General features: G+C 44.9%; 1 protein-coding gene across 1 annotated transcript in view; it reads left to right on the plus strand.

Annotated features, from left to right (window-relative positions):
• Nucleotides 1-13,444, plus strand: part of NPDC1 (neural proliferation, differentiation and control 1) — a 122,866-nt gene that overhangs the window by 69,458 nt on the left and 39,964 nt on the right. The window contains exon 2 of the mRNA XM_077284620.1: nt 2,000-2,134. Coding sequence (XP_077140735.1) covers nt 2,000-2,134 — 135 coding nt within the window. The remainder of the gene's footprint in view (nt 1-1,999; nt 2,135-13,444) is intronic.

Here is a 13,444-nt window from a genome sequence, read left to right on the forward strand (position 1 = left end):
TCCAATATTCCAGGACCTTCCTGTCTGTATCCGAAGCTCCTCGTCAGCCTCCAGAATCCCTATAAATCCCCGTGTAAAAACGAGCAGCGGACCTGGAGCAGAGGGAGGCCATGTCTCTGTGACGGTGTGCCTGACATGTATGACGGGGTCTGCACGTGCCCGGACAATGTGGAGCGTGATGTGGTGTCACGTGTCTATGGGAATATGACAGGAATACAGATGACATTGTGATAAATGCGGCATATGGGCAGTTCATTACCTGGACAGCTCTGCTAATGGGCTAATTAAATGTCTTGGGAGGCTTCTCGTTAGTGCAGCGGGGAGCGCCAGCGCCTCATGGTTAATGGTCTCCATGAGAGACGTGCGCACATATACAGCACAGTAATCCCATTATTACGGCACGTGTCGCTGCATTCCCACCTCTGATATCCTCTTATTTACGTTACATTGTGTTCATGTGGACCATAAAAGCACAGTTGGATTTGTGATACCGTATAATGGCCGCGCCTGCACATCAGGGTCTTCTCTTGGTCCCTGAACTTACCGAAGGCATCAATGGGTTATATACATGAAGCCTAATCCTTAGATAATGACCTGTTCTGCTGCTTGCTGTCAGTGAATGGAAAACTGTGAGATTCATATGCTAATGGTTACAATTGTGTCCAGTGTAAGATGAGCGGATCCCTTTCCCTTCACTCATACATTGTAGCAAACAGTCAGCATGGAGAGATTTATGACGCTGACACGTCCAGCCTGGAATTGCGGCCTGTCGTGCCATTTACAGTGGTCCGGCGGCAGCAGATATGTATCCGACTCTGGGCTAATGTCACCGGAGTGAATCGGCAGCGCAGGACAGGAGGCGCCACTGCTGACTGGCAATGTGTCACCAAGCTCTGTGCGCATTGCTGCGTAATATGGAAGCAGTAGTGGTGGTGGGGTCTTATCCCCCCTCGCAGTGTTGGCAGATTGTGACACCCCGGATAAATGATCTGATTGATGCCTCTCTAAAGTAAGTTAGTAAAAAATTAGGCACAAGAACCACCTTTCCTGATATTTCCATCTCTGGTTACTGGTGGTCGCAGTGGATTCCCAGGAATGATGTTGTTCTCTTCTGTTCTCTTATTTACTCATCGATTCATTGCCCATTTCATAAACAAGCGGGTTATCTACACCCATCATTCCTGAAGGTGTTGTGCCACCTGGTGGTCATAGTGTGACATTACAGGGTAAGGAGTGCTGCATCACTAGAGTATGTTCTTAGTATGGTGGGCAGACGTGTCCCGATGGAATGGATGATGGATACTGAGTATTTTGGGAAAACAGTGTCCTGCTCTGGGGTGAGGCGGTGATTTGGTCCTGGTTTGTGGTGAAGAAATAGCTGCATATAACCCCCGAGTGTTGGCGCGTCGTCATCCGGCGCCCCCCAAGTGTCGGCACATCGTCAACCAATGCCCCCGAGTGCCAGCGCAGTAAATGATTACACTGATAATGGACTTAGATGGTGAGCTAACAGTTAACAGGCTGCTGCGCTGTGTGCAATATCCGCGCTGTCAATAACTGCTGATTGGCCCGCACTGAAGTATTAAGCCTGGTGCTGATAGAAAGCCATCATCAAGACACAAGACAGATGTTCTCTGTGGATCAGGGGCTAATTTCATTGAGCCGGCTGTGTGTCTGCATAGAGCAAAATATTGTCGCAGGCGTGGGTGGAAAAATGGCGTCAGGGAGCGATCTGTGCTTGAATGACCAAAAACTGCACAGAATCGGGAAACCTGGTATCTGCGCCTGACTACAGCTGCCTTTTTGAGGGTCCACTCCTGTATGGAGACCTGAATTAACCTCTTGGTGTTTGTCACTTTCGGATCCATGTTTAAAGGGAAAGTCCCTTGTTTTGTTTGTCTAACAGCACTAGCTCCTTGAGATGAGAAATGAGTGGCTTGACCTTCAAAATGATGGTGTTTGCTTTAACCTCATCGTCCCTTCTGTTTGTGTTTTTCAGCTTCTCAATGCCGTAACAGTTTAAACTGTCCTCTGCACAACAGGGAGGTTTGCCCCCCAGGCTCCGCAGAGTGCGGCCCTTGTATTCGCGGCTTCAAAGAAGATGGCGAAGGGAAATGCGAGAAGGCAAAGTCGGGTAAGTGTGTAGAAATGGCGCCATCAATTATGAGGGTTGTCTTCCATCTGTTGTGTCATGTACAAATGAAGCAGACATTAACCCCTTCCTTTAGTAGGACACAATGGCTGGTCTTCTGTCAGGTCTGCATGTATGGAGCGGATCAGGAGCTGTATTGAGATGGAGAACAAGGGAAAAAATAAACGTATGTGGGATTTTATGTATGGCTTCAAAACTTGCGGCTATGCCAAGCTTATAATGTATCCACATAGCAAACTCGGACCGTGATAGTAAAGAAAAATGGACAGTCGGTGAAAATTACGGAAGAAAATGGCGGATAAAAAAAAACACCAAAACAACCCAGATATATCAAAATGTGTGACACAATAAATCTTTATTATTGGTCAGGTGATAACAAAAGATTACAGAGTAATAACCATGTAAAAGCAAGAGACGCACACCCAGGATGATAAAAGCATGTTTCTAGAGGGAGTCATATAACGTTAGTGACTATACACCTCTGTGCATCGTATCACATAAGTAATATCTTGTGTCCAGAGCATAAAGTTGTATACAGGGCTAGTGCGAAGAGACAGGTATAGGTGCAGGCAATACTCGCTGCTCCGTGTAATCGTTCACGTCAGGATTATTACCCACATTCTGCCCCGAAGAATTAGATGGGAAGAAAGGCAAATGGGCAATTGTAAGCACACAGTGCTGCATAATATGATGATGCAGTATATTAAGAGGATTAACACTTTGATTAAAATGTAATCAAGTTTGGGACCATGATAATCACACTAACCTGTTACCAGGTCATTTTTACTACAAACTAAATACCATAGAAATGATGGTTAATTTTTTTTTTTCACAATTTCACCACTCTTTAATTTTATTTATTTTTTACTATTTTTCACTAGATGATAAAATGATTGGTGTCCTGCAGATAACAAGCCTCATAATCTATCAAGAGTTTTTCTCATCACTCCATCCATGTGCCATAAAGTGCATGGAGCAAGGAACAGCAAGGCAGTGGCCATACGGCTTCATGTAGTCCCATAATACCCCCATCAGCGGAAAAATCAAAAGTTATGGCTCTTGCAAGAAGGGAGGGAAAAAAACGAAAGTGCAAAAACAAAATGAAAAACAATAAATAAACCTAGCACTGTAATAAAGGAAAAATATATATTAAACAATTGACTAATTTTGACAGCCAATCTCCCCCAATATTCCTGTGCTGTAGGAGGTGCGTTCAGTTGGCTGCTCCGCTCAGGTCTGCTCCATCTGTACTTGCTGCCTGTTTTGTTTTTAGTTTTTCCATCACTAATCCGTCCATGAATATGATGAACCGTCCCCTCCGGTCTGCTGATTAATAGACATTGTTGTTCTGCTGTTAGGAATATTCATTGCTGCTGAGCAGATGCCCGGTAATCCCCACAACTCGTGCCCAGCCAGAGGCTGCTACTTTCACATGTCCACACAGGGGTGGTAGATGTTCCAGTTGGACCTGGAAACAATCACAATCCTACGGCACAAGGATCTCCGAGTTCAAAGCCAAAGTGGCCTGTAACATAGCCATAAGTCAGTGTACCATAAAGGCTGCTATGGGGCCCTCTCTAGCAGGGGCCCAGTCCTTGTACCCAGACAATTTTGAGTGGTGAGAACATGTGCAAAGTATATGGTGGAGTGGAAAAAAAAAAAAAAAAAAAGAAGCCTTCTGGGAGACCCGTTTTGCCTGTCCTCCATCTAAGGAGATGTCCTGATGCCATATTGTGAGTTCCCCGGCAGTAGTTTGGGATCACTCCTGCTAGCTGTTGAGGAATTACTACTTCAGCATTTCCTTCCTAGTGTAAACAGTCATCTTCTCGTTATTCTCCTCTCTCTTGTCTGAGATAATACTCTTGGTTTACCGGTGCAGGGCAGATCTGGTTCTGTTGTCTCCGTGTGGACGGATCATGTGCCTGTATCTGGCCGAGGAGGAGCCCCTTTGTAGGTGGCCGGCCCGACACCTCAGATGTATAATATACTGCTCGTTGTTATCACATGGCGGCTGGGACCGCCTTCACCCGGTGGGCTTCTTATAAAGCTGCACTAGGTGCCATCCTCCTAGAGAATTCTTGTTACACTATCTGCGGTGGAGCCCCACAGCCTTATGCTACTCTTGCAGGGCCCCTAGTCCTTGGTTATAGAGACATGAGACTTCCCCTTGCAGCTCGTACCCTTGAGTACAGGCTCTTTCCGTCCTTGGTTGACACCTTGACTCCGTCATACAAGGCCAGATGGCTTTGGTGGCTGAGATTCCATGTAACCCAATGCTTTCTGTCTCTGAGGCCACAGGGACCTTTCTGGTTCGATAACACTCGCATGTACTGAAATAGATGCTGCCTGAATCCTGGATTAATCCTTGCTTACCCGGGAACATTAATCTGCAGCCTGTCTTATCTCCTTTGCTGTGTTTCTGAGCGCAGCCTATTGCTCCCTGTTATCAGCCGTTTCAGGCTGGAAAGGATTTTATTGATTTGATGTGTCCTCCGCAGTGCCACCTTGTGGCAGATTCTCCTCTGTGCGGCTGGCTGGGACGTGCTTTGTATTCGCAATTGCCGGATGATCTGAATTATTCAGGCTGCTGATTACACAGCAGGTGGAAAATTTACCAACAATTACACACTATTTCCATTCATATAACACATCGCTGTTGTTACCAGTGAATGGAGGACTAGATGTCCCAGCAACCCCCCTGAATGCTGCGCAGCATATGACTCCACAGATGGCAAGCTGTAAATTACCTAAACCTGCTGTAATGGATTGAATGGCCCCGTGGCTGTCATTTTCCTTGATGTGGAAGATTCCATGCGATAGATTATGGATAATGACATTGTAGTGTTACCTGGCTCAGGAGACTGCGGCATTAAACATTCATGGAAAGCGTCTTTATTGTCGTGGTCGCTCTGATGCCCAGGGGTACACGCCAGCTCTAGTCGCTCTCATCCAGCACTACAGACAGAAGACCTCACCCTCCTAATGGCATCTCAGCTCTGGTGATTATCTTGTCTAGAAAATGGAATAGACCTTTAAAACTGATGCCCTCTAGGACGCGATATATGTTGTATGTACTAACCCTTAAGGTACCTTCACATTAAGCGACGCTGCAGCGATAGCGACAGCGATGCCGATCGCTGCAGCGTCGCCGATCGCTGCAGCGTCGCTGTTTGATCGCTGGAGAGCTGTCACACAGACCGCTCTCCAGCGACCAACGATGCCGAGGTCCCCGGGTAACCAGGGTAAACATCGGGTTACTAAGCGCGGCCCTGCACTTAGTAACCCGATGTTTACCCTGGTTACCAGCGTAAAATGTAAAAAAAAAAAACAGTACATACTTACATTCGTGTCCCCCGGCGTCCGCTTCCTGCACTGACTGAGCGCCGGCCCTAACAGCAGAGCGGTGACGTCACCGCTGTGCTGTACTTTCACTTTACGGCGCTCAGTCAGTGTGGGAAGCGGACGCCGGGGGACGCGAAGGTGAGTATGTACTGTTTGTTTTTTTTACATTTTACGCTGGTAACCAGGGTAAACATCGGGTTACTAAGCGCGGCCCTGCGCTTAGTAACCCGATGTTTACCCTGGTTACCAGTGTAAAACATCGCTGGTATCGTTGCTTTTGGTGTCAAACACGACGATACACAGCGATCTGACGACCAAATAAAGTTCTGAACTTTCAGCAACGACCAGCGATATCACAGCAGGATCCTGATCGCTGCTGCCTGTCAAACTAAACGATATCGCTAGCCAGGACGCTGCAACGTCACGGATCGCTAGCGATATCGTTTAGTGTGAAGGTACCTTAGAGTGAGATGGAGCGGTTGGCATTTATGGCCCCCTAAGAGCCTGTGACATCTGCGGCAGTAAGCGGGCAATGTAAATGTTGTGTTATAGTCGGCCCTTACCATAAAGGCGTCTTACTTCCCAGCATCTCCCCCTGGGCCTTATTTTAGAGCTTGGCTTCTTTTTCTGCTGGTGACGTGTTGGGTGATTCTGTACTTTTGGAGAGACGCCACCTTCCTCCATTATTAGGCAGTGGATGCCCTATGGGCATCACCATCCGCTGTATGTGTAGTGACTAATCCTCGGGGCCTACACTCTCATGTATGCGGCATCGTAGCTAGCGACTTTTCCAGGGACGTGATGAAGAAGGCACTCCTGGGTGTGCAGATCTGGGGCGGCCTGCAGAGCCAGAACAAAAGGGTCTGATTTGGCAGTAAATATGGCAGACGGGAACATATGTTTTATATAGTGTTCGGCATTGCTGACCATGTCGCAGTATTTCAGCATTCTTTGTGTGGCAGACTGCTAAGATAGACGTGCTGCTGTGGCCGGGTCGGCAGTACACTGGTGGCTGCTACTGCTTCTACATACTGGTTCCCAACAGGGGATGGAGAATGGCCTCCTGCTACACCGCTGCTAATGGTGCCACGAGGCCTGGGCTGCCCTGCAATCCCGACTACGGCAAAGTGGGTGATTGTCATGGTGGCCGTACGATTGGTACTTAGATGGTCGACTGTCCAGGGCAATCACATGATGACGAATGCCGGGTTCTGATTGGGTGCTTCTGCCAATTCGGGTGACATGAGCATCCTACTGATAACGTGGGTGTGTATAGTAATGGTGGGGTCCAATCCAGGGGAATCCGGTGGTTAAATAGCAACTCTACTTTGAGCATCAGTGCCACCCAGTGGGTTGTACACATTCGTTCTTTGTTTTCTACGCCGGCCACTGATCCCTGACTCTCGTCCTTTTTTGCATCCCTGTAAAGCAAACTATTAAATGTTCCCTTAGAGATTGTTACTCATGCAGTTGCCTGCATGTAGCAGTGCTGGTTCTGGCGCTGCATGTGATCACTTGTAACCAGACACAGCGTTGGGACCTCTCAGGCTATTGATATATTAATTGTTGCCCACGGAGATGTTTCCCTCGCTGCGCGCTGTGATTGGCTGCTGCCGCTGTGTTGCAGTGTGCGTGGGATGAGAGGAGAGTTCCCTGCTTCTCCCACACAGTCTGAGCTCAGTGAGCGCTCGCCCGGCTGTGCCACTGCCTTATCCCGGCTGTGCCACTGCCTTATCCCTGCTGTGCCGCTGCCTTATCCCTGCTGTGCCGCTGCCTTATCCCTCAACTGTTCCTACAGGCAACATGAAAGCCACGTACCTGCTGCTTACAGAGTGGCTGTGTGCCCTGTGGTCGCTGGGCACCGGCTACCACCTGCACCACAGAGAGCCGGGGCACCGGCACCATGGAGGTGAGTGCACTCCGCACAACTGCTACAGCCATCATCACACCAGGGGCTATGGAGACTTTGGTTTTGTGTTTTGTTTTTTTTTGTTTTGTTTTGTTTTTAAAGATAGAAAAAAGTAAGTATAGTGACATTTTCTATTCTAAGATTTTTTTTTTTTCTTCGCTTTAGAATACTTTTTTACAAGTGCAATTTGAAAGCATTTTAGCTTTTTTTTTTTTTTTTTTATTAATATTCATCAGACATTCTTTCATCGGGCATTTTATGATGGCATCTCATTTTTCAGCTTTTTTTTTCCCTCAATTTGTCTGCCAAATGTCATAAGTTTGGATTTTTCCATTTGGGCATGGGCTTGTTTTTATCAGGATGAGTTGCACTTATTATTTTTTCATTATTATTTATCATTTTTAGAGCACAATCGATTCCATGGTGCGGTACATGAGAGGATTACATACAAATGCAAGTGTGTCTCACAAAATTAGAATATCATCAAAACTTATTTCAGTTCTTCAATACAAAAAGTGAATCTCTTATATAGAGTCATTACACACAGAGTGATCTATTTCATGTGTTTATTTCTGTTAATGTTGATGATTATGGCTTACAACCAATGAAAACCCCCAAATCATTATCTCAGTAAATTAGAATAATTAGCAAACACCTGCAAAGGCTTCCTAAGCATTTAACAAGGTCCCTTAGTCTGTTTCAGTAGCTCCACAATCATGGGGAAGACTGCTGACTTGACAGATGTCCAGAAGGCAGTCACTGACACCCTCCACAAGGAGGGTAAGCCACAAAAGGTCATTGCTACAGAAGCTGGCTGTTCACACAGTGCTGTATCCAAGCATATTAATGGAAAGTTGAGTGGAAGGAAAAAGTGTGGTAGAAAAAGGTGCACAAGCAACAGGGATAACCGCAGCCTTGAAAGGATTGTTAAGGAAAGGCCATTCAAAAATTTGGGGGAGATTCACAAGGAGTGGACTGCTGCTGGGGTCATTGCAAGAGCCACCACACACAGACGTATCCAGGACATGGGCTACAAGTGCCACATTCCTTGTGTCAGACCACTCATGACCAATAGACAATGCCAGAAGCGTCTTACCTGGGCCAAGGAGAAAAAGAACTGGACTGTTGCTCAGCGGTCCAAGGTGTTGTTTTCAGATTAAAGTAAATTTTGCATTTCATTTGGAAATCAAAGGTCCCAGAGTCTGGAGGAAGAGTGGAGAGGCCACAATCCAAGCTGTTGAAGGTCTAGTGTGAAGTTTCTACAATCAGTGATGGCTTGGGGAGCCATGTCATCTGCTGGTGTAGGTCCACTGTGTTTTATCAAGGTCAAAGTCAGCACAGCCGTCTACCAGGACATTTTAGAGCACTTCATGCTTCCTTCTGCCGACAAGATTTTTGGAGATGGACATTTCATTCTCCAGCAGGACTTGGCACCTGTCCACACTGCCAAAGGTACCAATACCTGGTTTACAAACCACAGTATCACTGTGCTTGATTGGCAGCAAACTCGCCTGACCTTAACCCCATAGAGAATCTGTGGGGTATTGTCAAGAGGAAGATGAGACACCAGACCCAACAATGCAGACGAGCTGAAGGCTGGTATCAAAGCAACCTGGGCTTCCATAACCCCTCAGCAGTGCCACAGGCTGATCGCCTCCATGCCACGCCGCATTGATGCAGTAATTTATGTCAAAGGAGCCCCGACCAAGTATTGAGTGCATTTACTGAACATACATTTCAGTAGGCCAACATTTCAGATTTTAACCCCTTTCTGCCAGCTGACGGAATAGTATGTCAGCTGGCAGATCCCCTGCTTTGAGGTGGGCTCTGGCGGTGAGCCCACCTTAAAGCCACGACATGTCAGCTGTTTTGTACAGCTGACATGTGCGCGCAATGAGCGCGAGCGGAATCACGATCCGCCCGCGCCCATTAACTAGTTAAATGTCGCCGTTAAGCGCTGACAGCGGCATTTAACTAGCGCTCCCGGCCGCGCGGCTGGAAGTGCTCACACCACTGACCCCCGTCACATGATCGGGGGTCAGCGGTGCATTGCCATAACAACCAGAGGTCTCCTTGAGACCTATGGTTGTTGATGGCCGATTGCTTTGAGCGCCACCCTGTGGTCGGCGCTCAAAGTACACCTGCCTTTCTGCTGCATAGAGGTGATCTGTATTTCACCTCTATGTAGCAGAGCCGATCGTGTAATGCATGCTTCTAGCCTCCTATGGAGGCTATTGAAGCATGCCAAAATTAAGAAAAAAAAGTCTTTAAAAATATAAAAAAAGAAAAAATATATAAAAGTTCAAATCACCCCCCTTTCGCCCCAATCAAAATAAAACAAATAAAAAAAAAATTAAACATACACATATTTGGTATCACCGCGTTCAGAATCTCCCGATCTATCAATAAAAACAAAGGATTAACCTGACTGCTAAATGGCGTAGCGAGAAAAAAAATCAAAACGTCAAAATTACGTTTTTTTGGTCGCCGCGACATTGCATTAAAATGCGATAAAGGGTGATCAAAAGAACGTATCTACACCAAAATGCTATCATTAAAAACGCCAGCTCGGCACGCAAAAAATAAGCCCTCACCCGACCCCATATCATAAAAAATTGGAGACGCTACGGGTATCGGAAAATTGCGCAATTTTTTTTTTTTTTTTTTTTTAGCAAAATTTGGAATTTTTTTTCACCACTTAGATAAAAAAATAACCTAGACATGTTAGGTGTCCATGAACTCGTAATGACCTGGAGAATCATAATGGCAGGTTAGTTTTAGCATTTGGTGAACCTAGCAAAAAAGCCAAACAAAAAACAAGTGTGAGATTGCACTTTTTTTGCAATTTCATCACACTTGGAATTTTTTTCCCGTTTTCTGTTACACGGCATGGTAAAACCAATGGTATCGTTCAAAAGTACATCTCGTCCCGCAAAAAATAAGCCCTCACATGGCCATATTGATGGAAAAATAAGAGTTATGGCTCTGGTAAGGTGGGGAGCGAAAAACGAAAACGAAAAAACGGAAAAAGCTCCGGGGGTGAAGGGGTTAAAATCATTTTTCAAGCTGGTGTTATAAAGTATTCTAATTTCCTGAGATAATGACTTTTGGGTTTTCATTGGCTGTAAGCCATAATCAACATTAACAGAAATAAACGTGAAATAGATCACTATGTTTGTAATGACTCTATATAATATAGGTGTTTCACTTTTTGTATTGAAGAACTGAGATTAACGTTTTGATGATATTCTAATTTTGTGAGACGCACTTGTATAAATGACTGAACAAACTATTGATGACAGTCTAGGAGGACCCTATTATAGAGGGCACCATATAATACACTGAAAATGGCACATTTTACCTATACTGCTGTCTCTGATCGCTGCTGCTCACAGCAAGTTGCTGGCTGAATACCGTTCTTTCGCCCACATTTTATAGTGCGGGGTTTGCTCCGGATGCTGCTCTATACACCCGACGTGTTGGGAAGGAGTTAGGATATGGGACGGGCCCTCCAGCCCCATGTGTAATTTGTTGTATCTGAGTTAAGGGTCGAGCGTGAGCCACCATAGGGCTCTATGTATCATTCTTGTAGGATAGACATATGCATAGCAGATCAGTAAAACCCCTCACCTCCCTCCAGCGAACCCCTCAAATGCTTATATTTTCTGCAGTTTAATTATTAAGCTGATGAGAAGTTAACCCTTTCCCCGCTGAAGAGAACTGATACAAGAGAGCACTAACGTTCTTTCAAATAGTCTGTTTTCTCATTGTTCGTCCACCTTGAAGGTTGACTCTGTGTAATTTTGCTGTTGACCAGTAGGGTGTGCTGCCGCGCTGCGGCTGAAGTGGAGGGTAGCTGGGGGGGTAATGCTGTGAGGGGGCTGCCTCACTGTGCAGTCCTGACCCTACTAACTCCTTACACAGTGAGAAGATAGGTGACTTTATAATATACTCTCTATTTTCAGCTGAGCGGCCGTCTCTAGGCCGACCAGACCTATGTTTTCAGATTGATGGTACTGATGTGTTTATTCTCGTAGAAGAGAGCGTAACTAAACAGCTCAATTATGAGAGGCGCAAGTCCAGCTTTTAGCTTCTGAACATAAAGAAATATTTGTTTTCACTTACAGTAATCAGAAATCTGGTAAAAGTGGAAAAGTGGAAAGTGGTAAAAGAATGAGAAGCAGGAGGATTGCACGTTTTTCATGGTGCAATGGATCATTTTACTTACATAAAACATGACCGTCCCTTTAACCCCCACAATCTCATTAATAGTTGTAAGACTGTCCCAAAAGTGTTAGACATTTAATTTAGTATCCTGTAAATGGAATTTAGTTACTATTAACCCCTAATCATGCTGCAGAGTTTCACCAAACACTAGTAAAGTTGTTTTTGGGGGGGTATTTTGCCCCCTCACCTACACTTTTTTTTATTATTATTATTATTATTATTATTATTATTATTATTTTTCATGCAAGCAGCCATGTGAGCTCTTGTCTTGAAAATGTTTTGCAGGAAAATTTACTTTGCATTCAATTGATTTTAAGAGTAAAACGGATCAAATCTTTTTCCCCTTCCTCCCAAAACAAATTCAAATTTTTTTTGCTTCTTTTTTTTTTATTTTGTCTTTAACTTATGATCATCTATTTGCCGCTTTATTTCACAGGTAATTTTGTAGATACTAAATCATATGTATATTATTTTCAGAATAGCTAGGGTAGTACTTGTCTCCCCAATGCAGAAATGTACCATTAAAAGGTTTGGCCAACTTTGGGGGAGACTATTTTTTTATTTTTAAGGGAATATGTCACCTTTCAATCTATGTGCGCATGTATGTCTTGCAAAGACAAGACCAGCCATACTGTTATATAGACAGTCTGTTCAGTTCTTCTGTTACCTAGAATCTGAATCTATATACAAATGAGCCTGAAGTGCTTTCAGCATGTTGAAGCACTTCCCAAGCCTTTGCCAGTCCGGCTCTATTCTCTGTCTAGCGCTGACTTCTGCTTGAAGTCACAGATCAGCTGAGCTGTCAGTCAAGCAGAAGGCAGAGCTAGCTGGAGAATAGAGCCGGACTGACAGAGGCTTAAAAATGGTCCAGAGCACTTCGGCCTCATTTACTTATAGATTCAAGGCAGATTTCAAGGCAATGAGGGAAAGGAACAGACTGTCTAGCTAAATGGATGGGATATAAATAATTTTTTTGGGGGGGGAATCTTGTTTCCTTTAATTTTAAATGCATGTGTCTGAGGCTAGAAATCATGTTTGTAGTTTTCTTTCTATATACCGTACTATGAATTGCACTTGGTCTGTCTACTCATGGCTAGGGAATGAGTTAACTGAGGGTCTGTTAGTGAGCTCAGTCTGTAACCCTTTTATTTGTATTTTTCTTAATCCCTCTTGGCTGATTTATGACCACTTCAACTGAATGAGAAGGGGATAAAAGAGCCAAACGGTACAACAATTTTAATGAACCCAATTATGTTTTTTTGTTTTTTTTTAATCTTTAGCCCCGAATACATTTTAAGTTAAAAAATCAAAAATAAATGTCCACAAGGTGGAAAAAAATAAAATAAAGCAGTTCACAAGACAGTTTATGATAGCTGAGCAATGTACTTGACTGTCCCTGGGGGAACAGCGGAATGTCTGGTGTATACGTGAGCCAACAGATGATTTTGAGCGAGGAGGATTTATATAATTTTACATATAGCGCCATTAATTCTGTAGCACTTTACAGACGACATCATCGCTGTCCCCATTGGGACTCACAATCTCCATCTCTTATCAGTTTGTGTTTGGAGTGTGGGAGGAAACCAGGGAACCCGGTAGAAACCTGCGCAAACACAGGGAGAACATACTTGTAGCATATCTTGGTGGTATTTGAATCTAGCGCTGTAAGGCCGCCGTGCCAGCCCCTGAGCCGCCGTGCTGCTCATATTGAAAGTCCGTGCTCTATCCTTTTGTTTTCCTGGTAATAAGCCCCTTCCGCCGGTATCTGACAAGTTTACTGACTCTGTAGTGATGGCCGAAAGTGGTCGGATAAG

This window comes from Ranitomeya variabilis, chromosome 2 (assembly GCF_051348905.1).
Source record: "Ranitomeya variabilis isolate aRanVar5 chromosome 2, aRanVar5.hap1, whole genome shotgun sequence".
In the NCBI taxonomy this organism is placed as follows: Eukaryota; Metazoa; Chordata; class Amphibia; order Anura; family Dendrobatidae; genus Ranitomeya; species Ranitomeya variabilis.